Below are 18,278 nucleotides of genomic sequence, written 5' to 3' on the forward strand. Positions count from 1 at the left end.
TCAAAGAGAAAAGCAGGTGTACATCATAATAAAGACCGTTTTATATGGTTGCGACTTTTTCATTGATTAATTATTTAAATTTGGTATGACAAAGTCAAAGTTTCATTACATTTTGAAAATTTCCATACTACGTGAAGGAAATGATTGGCTTTCTTCTAAATAAACATGTGGGCGAAACTGACTTTTTGTAATGTTAAAATCACTTTATAAATAAGAAATCATCTGCAAACTGTTGTGCTTTTTTTAAGTTCCGTTCTTACTGAAAACACCACCTCAACGATGCATTTCCAAGGGACCCGCAAAAATCATTTAAACTTCTCCTTCAACTTTTAAAGGTGAGGATCGCTTTTCTGTTCGTGTTTGATTTGTTCGCTAACATTTTCTCTTTTCTAAAAGATTTGACGGAATTGGCTTTTGATTATCAAATATTGAAAATCTTGATCCATGATATTTTTCTCGGGATGAAAAATTCGGTCTCACATCGGCCACACATCGACCCCATATCGATGCTACATCGACCTCACATCGACCTTATATCGACATGAATGTGGTTGTGGAGAAGGTGGTGTGGAGGAGGAGGAGGAGAAGGAGGAGGAGGAGGAGGAAGAGGAAAAGGAGGAGGAAGAGGACGCGAGGGACGAGGAGGAGGAGGAGGAGGAGGAGGAGGAGGAGGAGGAGGGGGGGGGGAGGAGGAGGAGGAGGAGGAGGAGGAGGAGGAGGAGGAGGAGGAGGAGGAAGAGGAGTTGGAGGAGGAGGACGCGAGGGACGAGGAGGAGGAGGCAAAAATAGAATTGTGGTGGTGGTGGTGGGAATGATGGTAGTGGCATTGCTTATGGTGCTGGATGAGGAGTTTAAGGATAGAATTATGGTGCAAAAATTATGGTGCAAAAATAGAATTGTGGTGGTGGAAAACAACAGAATTGTGGCGATGGCGGTGGTGGTGGTCATGGTGGTGGTAGATAAGGAGGAGGAGGAGGAGGAGTTAAAGAATTTGCGTTTACCCGTTATCTCTTTTCCACTTTCCATTAGCATTTATCAATTATTAATTCAGATTTCGCGCATATTGTTTGTGTCCAGGTCACGAAATTAACATTGACATTCTTCGATCATGTCCGGATCAGCTAATGTTGCCATAACAACGGTACTCTCCATACTCGCCTGTATAGATATCGTGGGGAACACTCTCGTTTGTTTGATCATAAAGAGAAATCGAGATATGAGGTATGACAAGACTAAAATAACAAACAGTTGGGTTACAAGCTGTGATTCTTATCTTTTTCCTTTGAAAAAACGACTTCAATAAGGCAGAAAACAAATAGTCGGTACGTAACTTTAGTGAATAGCCTCGAAAACGGGAAATAACAGAAGGGAAGTGAACTTTTTAGAAGGGAATCCAGCGTTAAATATTAGTTTGTGAACACTAAAAAGAAAACGAAAATCTAACTATCGCTTGCAATATGTCAAAATTTCCAAATTGTACTCACTCAATATTTGGTAAAGTGTTGTTGGCAGCATTTATAGTTTATGCCAGTTAATTATAATTATCGTCGTCATTCAAATTAGTAGTAAACTTGCTAGATTATTTTAAATAGCCGAGTTGCAAATTTATATTGCTATCGATCATTCTAGTATGGATCCTGTTTTATTTTTATTTTTGCATATGCGTACACCTTACAAAGCAGTGCGTCTTCCTATATCTGTCATTTCCGTTCTAAATATAGATATCAAACGCTTTTCAATTCCGTAGGACTACCATTAATTATCTCCTTATGAACCTGGCTATAGCGGATATCATTTACGCGGTGTTTATCATCCCCAGAATTTACTATCAACTCCGTTTCGCTCACCATCCAGACGGGGTGATTGGTACGATCTTATGCAAACTCGTGACAGGTGGATTCATCGCGTGGACTGGATCGGCTTTCTCAATTGTTAATCTGGTTTTTATCACCATTGAACGATATAATGCAGTGATCAATCCTCATGGCAACAAATGGAACTTCCTAAATCGCAAATTGAAGGTGCGTTTGGGTGACAAGGTTTAATTGCTGTTTAACCCTTAATTCAGACAGGGCTTTTTTTGGACTTGGAACCAGGAGAGCCCTCTCTTATTTTCAGACCACTTATTCTATGCTCACCAAATTAACACCAGACAATGTACACACTCAGTTTCATCATAATTTAATTCCTGTGCCACTCCAGGGGTGGGCCGCCCTAATTTTGTCAAATAATTCGGGGGTGGGCCACAGAAAATCAGTACTTAAAAAGAAAAAAATTCATAGCCCTCCGCCAGCCCCCCGCCCCCCTGTACTTTATGACCCGTCCCTAACGCGAACATTTCCCTTGTCGATTACATGTACGTTATTAAAGTCAATAGCCTATCAACCATGCGTGATTGTGATTTAAGGAACCTTTAGACACTATCAACCTGAACAAGAGTTTATTCAACTAGGAGTCGGCTCATTTCTAACACTATTTTTTAACCCCATTCAATAACTTAAACCTATACATGCAATTACCAAACGGTAGGTTTATCAATATAACAAGATTCATACTTTACAATTTTAGGTGATTATTCCTGCTACTTGGGGCTTCGCCTTAATATTCGATCTGCCGATATTGCTTGTAGATGAAGTTGTGAAGACGAAGAGCGGCAACTCCTGCGTGGAACTCTGGCCAGAAGGTTGGATGGGGAAGGCTTATATGGTAACGTGGCTTGTCGGAACATTCCTTCCATTGATACTGATGATTGGGTTGTATTCCAGAGTTGTGTGCGCTTTGTGGTTCAAACGCAATGACAACGGCCAAGTAACCCAGCAACAAAAAGTAAGTGTACCGTATTTACTCGAATAAGCGCCGCCCCCGAATAAGCGCCGCCCTCGAATAAGCGCCGCATTTGGGATAAAAAAGTTAATAAGGGCCGCCCCCGAATAAGCGCCGCAGTCTCGATGCGGCGCTTATTCGAGTAATTCCGTTTAACTAAAAACAGCCCTACAAAGCAACTCAAAAACAAACTTGGACATTTGTTTCTATCATAACCGATGTTTTGCAGTTCAAAGTGATTGTTTTACCGCTCGCCCATTAGTTTTTCTATCCAACATTCTTTCAACGCGTAGTTCTGTAAATGATGTGAAGGCCGCGTAAATGTTGCCAGGACAGCTAGCGCCACTTCTCTCTTCAGAAAGAGACGAACTGATTGTCAATCAAAAGACGCTATTTTCAGTTAAATAAGCACCGCCCGCGAATAAGCGCCGCAGTCTCGATGCGGCGCTTATTCGAGTAATTCCGTTTAACTAAAAACAGCCCTACAAAGCAACTCAAAAACAAACTTGGACATTTGTTTCCATCATAACCGATGTTTTGCAGTTCAAAGTGATTGTTTTACCGCTCGCCCATTAGTTTTTCTATCCAACATTCTTTCAACGCGTAGTTCTGTAAATGATATGAAGGCCGCGTAAATGTTGCCAGGACAGCTAGCGCCACTTCTCTCTTCAGAAAGAGACGAACTGATTGTCAATCAAAAGACGCTATTTTCAGTTAAATAAGCACCGCCCGCGAATAAGCGCCGCAGTCTCGATGCGGCGCTTATTCGAGTAATTCCGTTTAACTAAAAACAGCCCTACAAAGCAACTCAAAAACAAACTTGGACATTTGTTTCCATCATAACCGATGTTTTGCAGTTCAAAGTGATTGTTTTACCGCTCGCCCATTAGTTTTTCTATCCAACATTCTTTCAACGCGTAGTTCTGTAAATGATGTGAAGGCCGCGTAAATGTTGCCAGGACAGCTAGCGCCACTTCTCTCTTCAGAAAGAGACGAACTGATTGTCAATCAAAAGACGCTATTTTCAGTTAAATAAGCACCGCCCTCAAATAAGCGCCGCACTTGATGCGCGAAAAATTTTAAAAGCGCCGCGGCGCTTATTCGAGTAAATACGGTATCTTAGTGTTGCATCTCTCCCTTTTAATAGTTCTGTTATGCTAAGGAAATTTCCATGTTAATTTGACGGCTATGCACTTCATGCACAAAATCTTTGTAAGTATATAAGATCAACCTACAGTAGAACCCAGGTAACTCGAACTCGTACAACTCGAAAACCCCGCTAACTTGAACTAAATTTCGTTTTCCTTGATCAAAATTTGGGTCAAATTTACCCCGATAACTCGAATTCCGGTTCTTGTAACTCGCCACGGTTGCCCATTGATTAGAGCATTGAACAGATAACGTATTTGACAGGCTTTTCCACTCTTATCATAAGAAATTACGATCGTGTTAGAGTTTCTGACGAGATAAGTTTAATTTGCACTGTACTGTATACTGAAGTGATGAAAAATCAGCAAACTATCAATTATAAACTTGGCAAATTAAATATTCAATCGACCCCGATAACTCGAAACCCCGCTAACTCGAACTGTTTTTCGTTTCCCTTTAGAGTTCGAGTTACCGGGATTCTACTGTATTTTTGAGACACAAATTCCATCTGAAAATAAGCCACTTCGAAAAAATAACCACAAAATCGCCTTCAACAAAATTAAGCCAGTCCTTATTACGGAATTCTGTGGTCAGTTTTCATTTCATTTTTCCGCTTCAATGCGGCGATTATTAAAATTATGGCAATTTGTAGCTAAAACAATATTATCATTTTTATTCGTTTTAAAGGGTCTTACTGTTTATTCACGCAGTAAACATAACAATAATGGTTTGAAGCAGCTTCTATCCGACAACTGACTTAAAAAATAGGTTTTTAGATTCAGATATGGTTATCGCAATGACAATATTATCATTGACGTGAATATTGTTCATCATGGTGTAAGATAGGGGTAGTTTATTGGTTTGTCTCACGATAAAATCTCTTTGAGATGTTCATCGCGACGTTTCGACTGCAATACTGCTAGTTTTCATCAGGCGATGAGATCAATTGTTTACGCGTCGCTATTTATACACGTTGGTTTCGCTGCTATTGGTGCATTTCGATCCTCATTATTATTCTGACAAACAGATGATGTTCCGATCATGACCCTTATCGATACACACGCAGGGTCAAAGAGGCTATCAAAATAAGACTAATAACATCAATAGAGACAGCAGAATTGAAATTCCTAAGCATGGATACCTACGATCAGAAAACCGTCACAACAGCCGTTCAACTACAAAGCGGACCTCTCAGGGAACATCATCTGTTAGTCGGAGTAATAATGACAGTCGAAATGCACCAATAGCAGCGAAACAACGTGCATAAATAGTGACGCGTAAACAATCGACCTCGTCGCCTGATGAAGACTAGCAGTATTGCAGTTAAAACGTTGCGATCAACATCTCCAAGCGATTCTATCGTGAGACAAACGAATAAACGTTATTCATTCCTAACAATATTATCTCAATAACAATATCAGGGTGTGGTGAGGGTGCGAAAGCGTGTCACCTTGATGGTCGTTACTGTCACTGCCATATTTGGAATCTGCTGGGGCACGGGCGAACTTGTGTACTTCTTATTGTACTTTATATCCGAAGACGTTGGCGCCACCCTTCTTGCCATTGCTGACGTGATGATCTTGTTCAACTCTGCTGTCAACCCCTTTGTATACGCTCTGTTGAACCAGCAATTCAGGGAAAAGATGAAAGGAATGTTGTGCTGCAATGGTTCCTCTGCACCTGCGGTTCATTCTACGCCGGAACCGCTGGACATAGAGCTTGCCGAGCGCACTACAGAGTGACGAGTTCATTTCATTCTCGTGTTTCGAGTCAGTTGAGGTATTCTGAATAGTAATACTCACTCGATAGAATTTAGTTTAAAACGTCGACTTGGTGCCTGTCAGTTTATCTATACATGAGTGGATTTTCACTTTCTTAATAGTGCAGTAAGGAACAGTAGCACTTGGTAGAGTGCTTGATTGACTCCCAAGTAAACACTTTGGTGTAAAATATATTTATGGCAATTGGCAATTATAATATCATACTTACAATTAGACGTTTTCACACTAGAAGACGGACAAGTCGGCTGACGATTTGTTTGTCTCGTGTGAACTTAAGACGGTTTTTGGACGGCTTGTCCGTCTAGACGACCAAGTCGTCCTTAGACGGCCAAATCGACGGACAAATTTAGACGACTCGTACGTCCAAAATCGTGTCCGTCCCGTTTTCACACTAAGACGATTTGTCCGTCTCAGACAATTTGTCCGTCTCTAGTGTGAAAACGGCCATTGTATTCGAAGCAATTGCTTGAATGCTTGTCACTACATATTGGCCGTTTTCCTAGCATTTGTCCTTCTCAGACAATTTGTCCGTCGCTTGTTTGTCTGGTGTAAAAACGGCCAATATGTAGTGACAAGCATACAAGCAAATGCCTTAAATATTCCTTATTCATTTTCTGTTTTAGCCCGTTATTCATTGTTCATTACCCCCTTCCACCCCCGATCTTAGTGTGAAAATACGGGACGGACACGATTTTGGACGCACAAGTCGTCTGAATTTTTCCGTCGATTTGTCCGTCTAGGAAGACGATTTTTCGAGGACAACTTGGCCGTCTAGATGAACAAGTCGTCTAAAAGTCGTCTTAAACACGGTGCGATCCTATATAAAAAGGCTAAACCTTTCAGCCTGCCAATCACAAATCCCAATAAGAAGGCAACACTTAACTAAGCATTTGAATTAGCATTATTCAGAATATTTATTGCTTGTTAGTAGTAGAATAAATATACTAAAAAAATAATATACTTCTTTCTCAATTTCTGTTTATTATTATCCATCCTAATTATACTCAAGCCAAAGCTCGTTCAAGTTCCGTTCAGGCTACACGATCACATCCATATCAAGCATTTTTTTTTCGCAAACTTTTATTTGACAAATGCGCTTTTCTCCTCTGTACAAGTCAAGAAAGTATTTTTGACAAGTTTTCTTACCATGCACTGGTGATGTTTGTTAAACAGTAAAGATAACATTTAAACCAGTCCACCACAAACTGTTCCCTTCTGCCCTCGTAGCTCAGTCGGTAGAGTAATGGTGACGTAATATTAATCCGGAGGTCGTTAGCCTGCGTGGCCGGCGTTCAAAGGGGAAGGCCGGAAGGGGAGTTCAAGCGCGAAGTGCAAGGTGCGAGGAGAGAGCGCGAAGCGCGATCGGGGAAGGGGGGAAGGGGAACGCCTGCCCTGACGCTACTGTTTTTTTCATACCGCCCCTAAAGTACGTGTCATCTGCTTGCCCTCTGTTTTACGTCTGGCTGTCAAAATTATCCAATCTGATTGGTGCCGATTTTCGCGGGGAATAAAACCCTTCACCATTTGAATAGCCTATCTAATTCTTTTCTTCTCGTCTTCTTGTCAGAAATATGGCAAAACAAAATCTTTTCATGGTAGATCAGGTAAGATATATCTTCCTTGCACCCTTCAACTGCGGATTTGTTACGAAAGTTGCCGTTCTGAGACTGAGAGAACATTTATTTCAATCAAGCAGCGTTTCCGGTGTTGGAGTTTATGGCGTCGGATTGCAACCGGCCGTGACCCAAACAACTTTATAATTCACAGCGTGTAGCGGTTACCGGCTGCTATAACTTGTTATAATTTTTTCGCAAATTCAGTAGTTTGATACTAAATCCTACAACGGCCGATTTCTTTCAAAGAATCAACCGCTTCGTAGAGAAATCGCTCATAACATTCGCCATTGGATTCCTCCGGCTGCATTGAATGAAAGTTGAGAACAGACCACAGCCATCAAATTAATCGATTGAATGACATACATCTGACTGATCAGAACAATCAATTTTCACACTCTTTAAATTCTGACCAATCACGATTTTTGCGTCCAGAATCTGGACGTAAAAAACGACAAAAACAATAGCGTCAGGGCAGGCGTTCCCCTTCCCCCTTCTCCGATCGCGCTTCGCGCTCTCTCCTCGCACCTCGCGCTCGAATTCCCCTTCTCCTTCCCCTTTGAACGCCGGCCACGCAGGCTAGGAGGTCGTGGGTTCGAATCCCACCGATGTCAAAGAATTTTTCCTTGTCTCGTATGATCTCCGATTACCGATTACACATCCCTCGTGTGATCGTCTAGATCGTTTTTACGGCCACGTTTTGAATGGCACACTCGCACACAAACACGCTAAAAAGTGATAAAAGATGCGTGACCTAATTCGTCTGCAGTTAGTTATTTGTTCAGTTTTAATAGACGTTATGCAAATTAAAGCCGTGGCGATTGTTTACTTAGCTGTCCTTTGATTTATGTTTTCTTTGAAATAACAGGTCTACAATAAGCAAACGTTAGGTTTCGATTCATGAGACCCCACCATTTAATATTCTTCACATGCCTGTGTATTTTCAAAAGCCGATGCTGATGATGCTTTTACCTTTTTTAGTTGCCTTCTAGCTGTAACACTGACAAGTTCCACCGATTTGCTTTTTTTTTTTTTTTGCTTTCTGGTCTCACTACGAAAGGAATTATTTTTGCCACCAGTGGGAGTTTCATGTTTGTCACAGGGAAATGAATTATTCTGCCTTTCGAACTAAATACATATATAGTTTCATCCTTCTCACAAGAAGAGTTAATTGTGCCTCTCGATGATTTTTACTTTAGGAAACAATTTTACTTTCCGAATCAGTTAATTTTCATCCTTCTAGTTCTCACATGGAGAGTTAATTGTGCCTCCTGTACAGGTTTTTTTTTCTAATCAAAAAGGAGATATAATTTCAGACTCCACGCGAACAAATCTCGTGGGCAGTTCATTTCCAAAACTGGCTGCACCGCTTTCACAATCCTGCTGATTATACCAATACAACACTCTTGAAAAGCTGTGCCAAAGCAGGCTTTCAGATTTGCCAGAAAAGAAAAAACAAAGCAAAACAAAAATGGCAAAAGACAGAATACGACTTAGCATACTACATGATACTGATAAGTTAAGTGCTCGCAGTTGATTTCACTGCTTTGACTGCGAATACGCATTACCTCTTGCCAAAACGTCTGATTCTTCAAACACCATCGAAAACTTGCGAAAGTACTAACAAGGGTTAACTAGAAAACTGATGTCCCAATCAGGAAAACGACATGCTCGCGGCAATAAGTGGACTTAAGTAAAATTTCATACAAAAATAACACAAATTTATTTAAGTAGAAGCCCAGTAACTCGAACTCGGATAACTGGAACACTCCGCTAACTCGAACTAACCTCCATTTCCCTTGATTTGACCCCACTTTTCAGTCATTGTACTCGGTTTACTCGAACTCGGATAACTCGAAAACCCCGCTAACTCGAACTAAATTTCGTTTCTTCTGATCAAAATTTGGGTCAAATTTACCCCGATAACTCGAATTCTGGTTCTTACAACTCGCCATGGTTGCCCATAGAGCAACAAACAGATCACGTATTTGACAGCCATTTTCCACCCTAATTATAAGAATGTGTGATCGTGTGAAGTAAACTATCAATTATTAACTTGGCAAATTGAACATTCAATCGACCCCAACAACTCGAAACCCCACTAACTCGAACTGTTTTCGTTTCCCTTCAGAGTTCCAGTTATTGGGGTTCTTTTGTATTTAAATTTCTAACACTACGACGCTTTGAACTTCAGAAGTCCTACACTTGGTCAACTGCGTAATTTTGTGGAATTTTTATTTTAACTAGGGTTAGACATTTGTTTGTGAGAAGAGTTCGCAAAACGAGAAGACATTCACTCTCTTGGGCAATGACAAAACAAACGTTTGAAAAACCGGCGCGCAGAGAATAATCTTATCGCAACATAATACCACACAAAGTCACGCTCTGTTTACGTGCAACAGCTGGCTAATAAGAAACGGAATTTTTCTATCATTTGACGCACAAAACAATCGCATTGTTGGATGTCACGTGACCACGAACTTTCCAGTGAGCAGAAGAGCTATATAAAAATATAAATATTCAATACTCTTTCACCAGCTGCTACATTTTGGAAAACGTTCGCTCTTGGAAATCAATTCAACTCATTGGTCGATGAATGTATATAGGTTGGTTGAATACACCAGTTAGTTCAGATTTTTCTATCTCCTTCTAAAGGTAACGATCGTTTTTTTCGCTCTTCAGTGCTATTGTGTTTGTTTGTTTGTTACTTTGTTCCTAGACATTTTCGATTCTAACTGATTTGACGTATAATGTAAAACCAAACAATATATTTCCACATGCAAATTTTAATCTCATCTTTTATAAATTCACTTAATTTTCCAAGCAAAAAAAGCAGCGTTGTTAGATTCCACTTAAATAAGAAAACACTCTTCTGCTTAGCAAATTTTACTTTTTAAAAATGCATGAACATCAAAATGCAGCGAAAGGTCTGTAAAGAGGAAATACTAAAAACACTTATTTATTCTTGTTTCTGATTAACTCAATTAACTCAGTGTCATATTTTTCATGCATCTTTAATTATAACATGCTTATTACTGTTTGAATTTAATGCTTTATTCAGACCTGTTCTCATAACTAATTATCACCGCATTGTCGATAGATTTTTCCTCTGCATGTGAAAAATAATAAACTATTGAAGACAATATCATCCAACATGTTATCAATCTGATGATCTAATTTGAAAAAGATAACTAGCTTTCGTGTGGCATCTGCTTTTCCTAAGTAGTTGTTAATTATTTCATTCAAGTTGGTTTTGCTTAAAAAGATTGCATAAATTTTATAAAAAAAGCCTTGAGAATAGATATACTCCACAGTATGCCAGAAGAAAAAGACTCTTGGTTAGATCTGCATTTTTTTGTGTGTTAAAGCCTGGGTTTAACTTGCGACGCAAGCACAAGCGGAAAAACAAGCGCAAGCGTAAGTAGTTTGTACCAACTGAAAACGAACGTCGGCAGAAGAACACGATGTTTACTAGTTACAAAGCTGAAATGCTGTCGCGGGGGAATTTGGATGGAGGGTTTAAATCGGGTAGACACGGCCAGACGTGGTAAATTTCCTTGTGAACTTATACGATGTTTCGTTTTACACGGCATAACGCGAACGCAAGCACAAGAAAAGGAAAAATTTTGATACTTGTGCTTGTTCTTGCGCTTATACTAATGCCTGCGTCAAGGCCGTTTTAAGGGGAATATAAGAGATGTATGCTTGTGTCTGTGCTTGCACTTGTGCTTGCGTTGCTCGTGTAAACCACAACTGTTTTCTTCCAAAATACCGAGGGAAAAGCCCCGGGAACGAAGTTGCTCGCTATTTAGAGAAATATCATGTAACTGTAAAAAGCCTGTTCTTCTGTGAACAAGTCAATTTAAAAGTGATTTGGTGGTTTTAAAAGTGCTTGGTGATTATCGATTTTCAAAGCTTCACGAATCGTTGTTTTGTTTTTATCTAGGTCACGGAACTAACTAACTACCATCATGTCCGAGTTGGCTGGTGTTGCCATAACAACGGTACTCTCCATACTCGTCATTGTAGATATCGTGGGGAACTCACTTGTTTGCTTGATCATAAAGAGAAATCGAGATATGAGGTATGTTGTGAGTAAATTAAAATAATCAAAGGAAACCGAGAAAAACGACTGATTTATTTTAAACGAGTAGAGTTCTGCTGAAAAGAAATAACAGAAGGTTTATTGTAGGGAGGCATAAGAAAGGAAACACTAGCAATAATGACTTTATCTCAGTACAACCACAAAATGGCTCTTCGCCTGGAATGCATTAAAAACATCTTATTACGGGGGTATATAGTTGCCAGATTTGTAGATTTTTTTCAGTTTTTGTCCTTGGCAATTTCATGTTAACAATATTTACGGTATACTAGCGGTTGTATACTCTCCTAGCCGCCATAAGATGGCATTTTGAGCAATTGGAGAGTGTTCAGGATTAAAACGGGATAATTTCATGAACGTCTTTTAGCGGAGCTGCAACGGCCACAAGGACCGCAGAGCGGAGCCCCATAACCATAGAAATAGGAGAATCACGCATGCATAGAAATGGGAGAACCGTGTATTTCTAATTTCTTATGGTCATCATGGCTAGCGGCATGGTTCGTGAGCGCGTACTCCAGAAATTGGTCGTCCAAGGCATGCACTAATATCTTTGATATTGAACATCCATGTTATTGTCGACTAACAGTATAAGTTATTAAATAACTGTATAAGTTATTTTCTATTTTTTGACTGTAATTAAGTTTTATAGGTCCACATCAGCCCTAGGCTGCCATCTTTATAGACCTTTGTTTTCAAATAAATTGTTGTATTATTATGTATGTATGTATGTATTTATGTATGTATGTATGTATGTATGTATGTATGTATGTATGTATGTATGTATGTATGTATGTATGTATGTATGTATGTATGTATGTATGTATGATGTATGCACACAGATTGAGGGGACCGGCGAAGGCCGACGAGTCGGCCAAGAGGGGAGAAAAATTGAGGGGGCCGGGGGGTGCAGGAGAGAGTGGTAGGGCAGCAGCCCAGGGAGCCCAGGGTCGGGGAATGGCTCTAGGGGGTGGGAAGTGGAGGCGAAGCAAGCAGGTGGAGTGTGACGCGGGGCAGGGGCGCGGCGCACCGGGCTGGACTAGGCACCTGCTCGGCCCCGGTCCGGTCGCCGGGGACGGGGGGGGGGGGGGGAACGCCCCACCAGCGGCGGGCAGCGAAACAAGTTAGATGTATGTATGTATGTATGTATGTATGTATGTATGTATGTATGTATGTATGTATGTATGTATGTATGTATGTATGTATGTATGTATGTATGTATGTATGTATGTATGTATGTATGTATGTATGTATGTATGTATGTATGTATGTATGTATGTATGTATGTATGTATGTATGTATGTATGTATGTCAAACCAAGGTATCCGCTGACCTTCATCACCTGACCATATATCGGGCTCTTACAGGTGAAGAGCTCATCCAGGTCACGTCTTTTATAAAGTTGACCGCTGACCAGGTATTGATTTTCTACTGGATCGCGGATTCAAGTCCTTTTACCTGTCTATGGAATCATCCCGAAAATTCAGATTTAATAAAGGACAAAGTAAATAACCAAGTAACTCCGCTTTTAGGCTTGTCTGGGGAGGGTTACTTCATAACTCACCCGTTTATGAAGTTCGTCATGTAAGTGTTAAAAATATCGCAGTTCTGATTCAAATATTTTGTTGTTTTTTGATTTTAAGAAAAACGGCATTTTTTTAAGTTTTAAAGACATGTTTCGACAGAGCATCTGTCATCTTCAGTTGAATGGTTTACAAAGCACAGAGAGTTGAATAATAAGTAGATAAAAAATGCTAATTAAGACAAGTAGTAAAAACAGAACGTGAAAATGTGTGAATTAGAAGGATAATTTTAGATTTACATGGTGCAATTGCTGATTGAGGCAAGGTAGTTCCTTTTGAATATGGATAGCCTCCTTTATCTTAAGTTGAAAGCTGGTAGAGGCGTGATCTAAAATATGAAAGCAATCTATTGAACACAAGGAGCGACAACGTTCAGAATTCTGAAGGTGTTTGAAAATGTGTGAGGCCTTATCACTGGCTAAGTGCTCACGCACGCGTGTGGCAAAATGTCGGGTGGTTTCGCCGACATAACAGGCATTACAGCCCGCACATGCAAACTCATAAACCACACGCGAACGGAGACCGCCTGGGATAGGGTCTTTTATTGTTTTTGTTTTTATCGCATTAGTGTTTACAGCAATTCTCACTTTCCAGTCGACTTCTTGCAGTGACTAACGTGACGTTAGAGTGCATTTCGACTTTTCTTTAAGAAATTCGCAGTTATTTCCCTTTTCCATTTCGCATTTTGCATTTCGCAATTTCGCTGGATTATCATAAGTAGCCGCGTTGAAAAACTAATAGGCCATTTCCGACTTACCATTTCCTTCTGTTTTAAAATGAGTCTACTTGCGAAACCATTCATGAATATGAAAATGAGTTTCACATACAGGTCCATTTTCATGCAAATCAAACTCATTTTCATTTGAATGGTTTCGCACGAGGACTCGTTTTGAAACAGAGGCAAAGGGTAAAACGAAAATGGCCTTTTTCAAGTGATATATCTAATATCAATGATTCCTGCACATGCGCATGCCTAACATTACGGTGTGCCTTCCTGCTTATGTCATTTTATCTGTATTAATCATAAGCTTTGAAATACCACAGGACGCCCATAAATTATCTACTTGTGAACTTGGCTGTAGCGGATATTATGTACGCGACGTTTATCGCCCCAAGACTTGTTATCAAGTTAACCACCGCTAACCACCCTGACGGGATGACTGGTACAGTTCTGTGTAAATTGTTAACATATGGTAACGTCGCGTGGGTTGCAGGAGCTTCCACGTTCGTCACTTTGGCTGCAATCGCCATTGAACGATATCATGCAGTAATTTATCCTCACGGCTATAAAGCAAAACTTACTCAGTGTAAACTCAAGGTGGGTCACCTACAAATTTAAATTGTTTAACAAGTAGAAAATATTTTCCGTGTTTATATCGTATTTTAATAGTACAATCGACTGTGTTCTGTCGTATCTAAGAATCTGTTTGGTTGTCACATTTTTGTCTATTGGCAGATAGCATGATAGTGATATAAATATTATAATCAATAATTTGTGTGACGATTAATCTAGTAACGTAAACTTTGATTAAGTCCCAAACTGTTCTTATGTCCTCTCTTCCAAATGTCGGGCAAAAGTGACTTTAAGCTAAAAAAATAACTAAACATGAGGTTTTGCAAATATTTACAATTTTAGGTGGTTATTTTTAGTAGCTGGCTCTTCGCCTTGGTACTCAACACTCCGTTTTTCCTTTTCGTGGGCATTAAGAAAGAGCAGAGCAGCATCTTCTGTGTGACTATCTGGCCTGAAGATTGGATTGGTAAAGCTAATAGCTGGGTATGGTTAGCGTTGGGGCTCATTCTTCCCTTGGCACTGATGATTGCGTTATATTCCAAAGTCGTACACACTTTATGGTGCAAAGGTACTGGTGAAAGCCGTCTCGACCACCAACAAAGAGTAAGCTAAGTGTGTTACCGATTTTAAAAAGTTTTACAAACCCGATACTACTATTTTTATTCTTTTATTAAAATAAATAATTTCTTTTATTACAAAGCTATTATTTTTCCCCGATAATCGAACCCATCAAATCAGACTGCGCGAACCCTGCCTTACAAAAGTAATGATAATGATGATGATAAACTCAACTCGCATAAGAAAACCCTCCAGGGATTAAGGAAAACGTCAGGGAATTCCTTTTCCGACCGAAACATTGAGAGACCCGTTTTATTTTTATCCTCTCCTTTCCTACTTTTATCCGTAATATAGTTTTCAGTTAGCAAAAAAATTCTTTATAACACTCTTGGCCCTTGGTAACGCCCTAAGCAAGCTTGCTTAATGAGAAGAAGAATTAAAGGAATTGGCATCTCTCTCTAAACAGGGTGTCATGAGGGTGCGGAAGCGAGTTACCTTGATGGCCGTTATTGTCACTGCCATATTTGGAATCTGCTGGGGCGCCAACACAATTGAATACGTCTTGAGGTACTTACCTTTCGTCAGCATCAGTCCGGTCGTAAGCCCCACAGTTGACACAATGGTCTTGTTTAATTCTGCCTTCAACCCGTTTGTATACGCGTTGTTGAGCCAGCAATTCAGAGAGAAGATGAGAAGAGTGATATACTGTACTGATTGCTATGTAACCAGGATTCGTCCTACGCAGGGACCGCAGGACTTAAGGCTTGCTGAGCTCACCATCTAGTGACACTCTCTCCCCCGCGGAGGCTACAGAAATTATTGGATTTTTACTTTAAAAATGATACAATGAAGAAAAGTAGCGCTTGGTAGGATGCTCAATTGACTCCCAAGCAAACGCTATTTTGTTTGATCTCATACTTACTGTTGTGTTCTTGGCATCTGCTTGTATCGTACTTTTGTCATTATAAATTGTTACGACGTTTACTGAAGAAAATATCATTTGTAATGGAGGCAAGCTAAAGGTGCGGAACAATGCCTCCGAAGGCGAGGAATACAAAACAGAGAAACGGTAACTGCTACTTGTGTTTCGTTTACCTTTCGATAAATGGTTTGTCCAAAACATTAATTTCCGCTCCTGACTTCTCTCCCGACCCCCTACGCCCCATAAAAAAAGGTAATAAGAAATTTTATTCGAGAGAGATAGATAAGATAAGACAAGATAAGATATGGTATTTTATTTACTTACAGTTCACGGATGAGTGCAAAACTCGTTAAAATAATAATAATAATTAATAATAAAATATTTGTATAGTGCCAATATCCTAAAAGTTCAAAAGCGCTTTACAGAAGTAACGTTAAAAATATTAAAACAATCACAGGGAGCAGAGGAATTGTAGTAGAAATATCAATAAAAACGTATAACCTCTTTAAATTGCATTCTTGTGTTTATTTCCGTTGTTAAAACCTCATTTGCAAACCAAATATAAGCATTCATTTGCGATCGATCGAACCGAACCGCCATTACTTGAATAGTGTCGACCGCTGCTTAGTGGGACCGTGCATTCCGTTGGACGAAGTCCAACCTATTCTTACTGCTGGATGTGGTACCTTTGGCGCCCACAGTCCGTTGGACCCATAAGAGGGTGTTGTGGTGTTTCTAAGTAAAACGCTCCACTCTTCACGTTCCGCCAGATGTGTCTGCCATCTTCAGTGTGATTCAGAATCAAGGTGTGCAGAAGAATATAAATATATAGTGAAGAAAATTACAATAATAATGGTAACAATTAAAACAATATTAAAGGTAATGAATAACTTAAACAGAAAGTTTTAAATTTGAGTGTCGTGTTTTTCTTGAAACGTTTAATCTTCACCGCTATTTTCTAGATCGAAAACAATACAACAGTGGAGGTTTCACATAATGTAAGGTCTGGTAAAACGAGGAAACATGTTTCCAGAAACATTTTTTTATTTTTTTTTTCTCTTTTTGCCTTGGTTCATGCCGCGCGGAAACACGGAACGTTTCTGCCGTGTAGCAGAAGCAAACGTTGCTTTTTGAAAACAAAAATTGACGCTGTAATGGCAAAAGTTGGAAACTTTGGAGAAACTTGCGTGCGCTGTGAGATGTGAGTGTTTCTGGAAACATTTTTTCTCGTTTTCAGGCCTTAAAAATTAATAAATGAAAAACAACTCTAATGAGCTGATCAAAAGAGAGATATGAGCTGAACGCAGATAATATTGATTGGAAACAATAAAACAGTAAAAAATTAAAAAAATGTATGCAAAAGACTACAATTAAAGCCACAAGGCTGTGTTAACACATTTAGACGGTTGTGCGAACTTAAGGTCGGCAAAGGAAGCACCTTGCGTTTCGTTCTTATTGAGAACAAACAATCAAGAATGCGTCTTTCTGGATAGCTACAATAATTATTTCAACTTCTCCTTCAGCTTTTTAAGGTAAGTATCGTTTCATTGTTCTCGTTTGATTTCTTCGCTGACTTTTTCTATTCTAATGGATTTGACGGAGTTGGCGTTTTATTACCAGATATTTTTAAGCTTGGTCGAAGTTGTCTTCAGTAAAACTGTTATTTTTCGAGACGGGATGGAAACTGTGACTTAAAAATAAAATTGGACAAGTTCTGAATAGAGCATTTAATTCCAACAATATCTACTTTTCATCGTCACGATTCCTTAAAAATTAAGCGCATTAATAAGTTATTTGGAAGAATCTTTAGCTGGGCCATTTAGTAGATTCGAGCGCCCAACCGGTATCTGGGAGACCATGGGTTCGTATTGATTCCAGTCGAGGACTCAGTTTTTTTCTTTGTCCCACGCTTGTGATATAATAAATATTTCATCGTTAACATCCAACTACTTTGTTAACACGGTCTACCTTTGTTGTTCCCACTTTTAAATTTCTCGAATTCCAATTATATATACTGTGTGGAAATTTGTTCAAGTCTGAAATATGGCAGATTCGCGAAAAATTTGTTCCCACGAAACGCCAAAAAATATATCAGCGCAATTTAACACCCTAGAAATTTTCGTCTCACACAGTAATCGCTTTCAGTGATTGACTATCGTTATGAGTAAGCTTCCTTTGCTATGATGTGATGGCCTTGACGTCCTGATGCGTCTTAGAGGTGTTTTTTTTTGTTGTTGTTTACGCCCCAAGACAGGAAATTTGTTCACTTTATATAGGAAATCGCGCCGTTCGATAAAAAACTAAGAATTAATTGTACGAGTAAACAAATCGGACGTAATTAGAAAAAGTCTGGTCTTTCAATTACAATTACTCCCTATTGTTTCGAAAAAACGGTTTCCTTTTTTATAATAATGCTACCGTAAATACGAGCTTCTGAATCGAGCAAATTTTCGTAT

At 39.5% G+C, this 18,278-nt stretch overlaps 3 protein-coding genes across 3 annotated transcripts in view; all 3 read left to right on the top strand.

Moving 5' to 3' along the window:
* The first annotated feature begins 1,108 nt into the window (after window positions 1-1,108).
* LOC144632207 (pyroglutamylated RF-amide peptide receptor-like) lies at window positions 1,109-5,741 on the top strand. The gene is made up of 4 exons (XM_078490802.1): window positions 1,109-1,221; window positions 1,748-2,021; window positions 2,569-2,826; window positions 5,394-5,741. The coding sequence occupies exons 1-4, from the start codon at window positions 1,109-1,111 to the stop codon at window positions 5,712-5,714; spliced, it is 966 nt and encodes a 321-aa protein (XP_078346928.1). The 3' UTR covers window positions 5,715-5,741.
* On the top strand, window positions 5,704-15,684 carry LOC144632211 (pyroglutamylated RF-amide peptide receptor-like). The gene is made up of 5 exons (XM_078490805.1): window positions 5,704-5,751; window positions 11,313-11,450; window positions 14,093-14,366; window positions 14,685-14,945; window positions 15,367-15,684. The coding sequence occupies exons 2-5, from the start codon at window positions 11,338-11,340 to the stop codon at window positions 15,682-15,684; spliced, it is 966 nt and encodes a 321-aa protein (XP_078346931.1). The 5' UTR covers window positions 5,704-5,751; window positions 11,313-11,337.
* The window catches only part of LOC144634050 (pyroglutamylated RF-amide peptide receptor-like), a 50,637-nt gene continuing 42,299 nt past the window's right edge, over window positions 9,941-18,278 (top strand). Inside the window, exon 1 of the mRNA XM_078492994.1 lies at window positions 9,941-10,021. The gene's annotated coding sequence lies outside the window, so the exon portion shown is untranslated. The remainder of the gene's footprint in view (window positions 10,022-18,278) is intronic.

Source organism: Oculina patagonica, chromosome 12, assembly GCF_052425735.1.
Source record: "Oculina patagonica isolate OP01 chromosome 12, crgOcupat, whole genome shotgun sequence".
NCBI classification, from domain to species: domain Eukaryota; kingdom Metazoa; phylum Cnidaria; class Anthozoa; order Scleractinia; family Oculinidae; genus Oculina; species Oculina patagonica.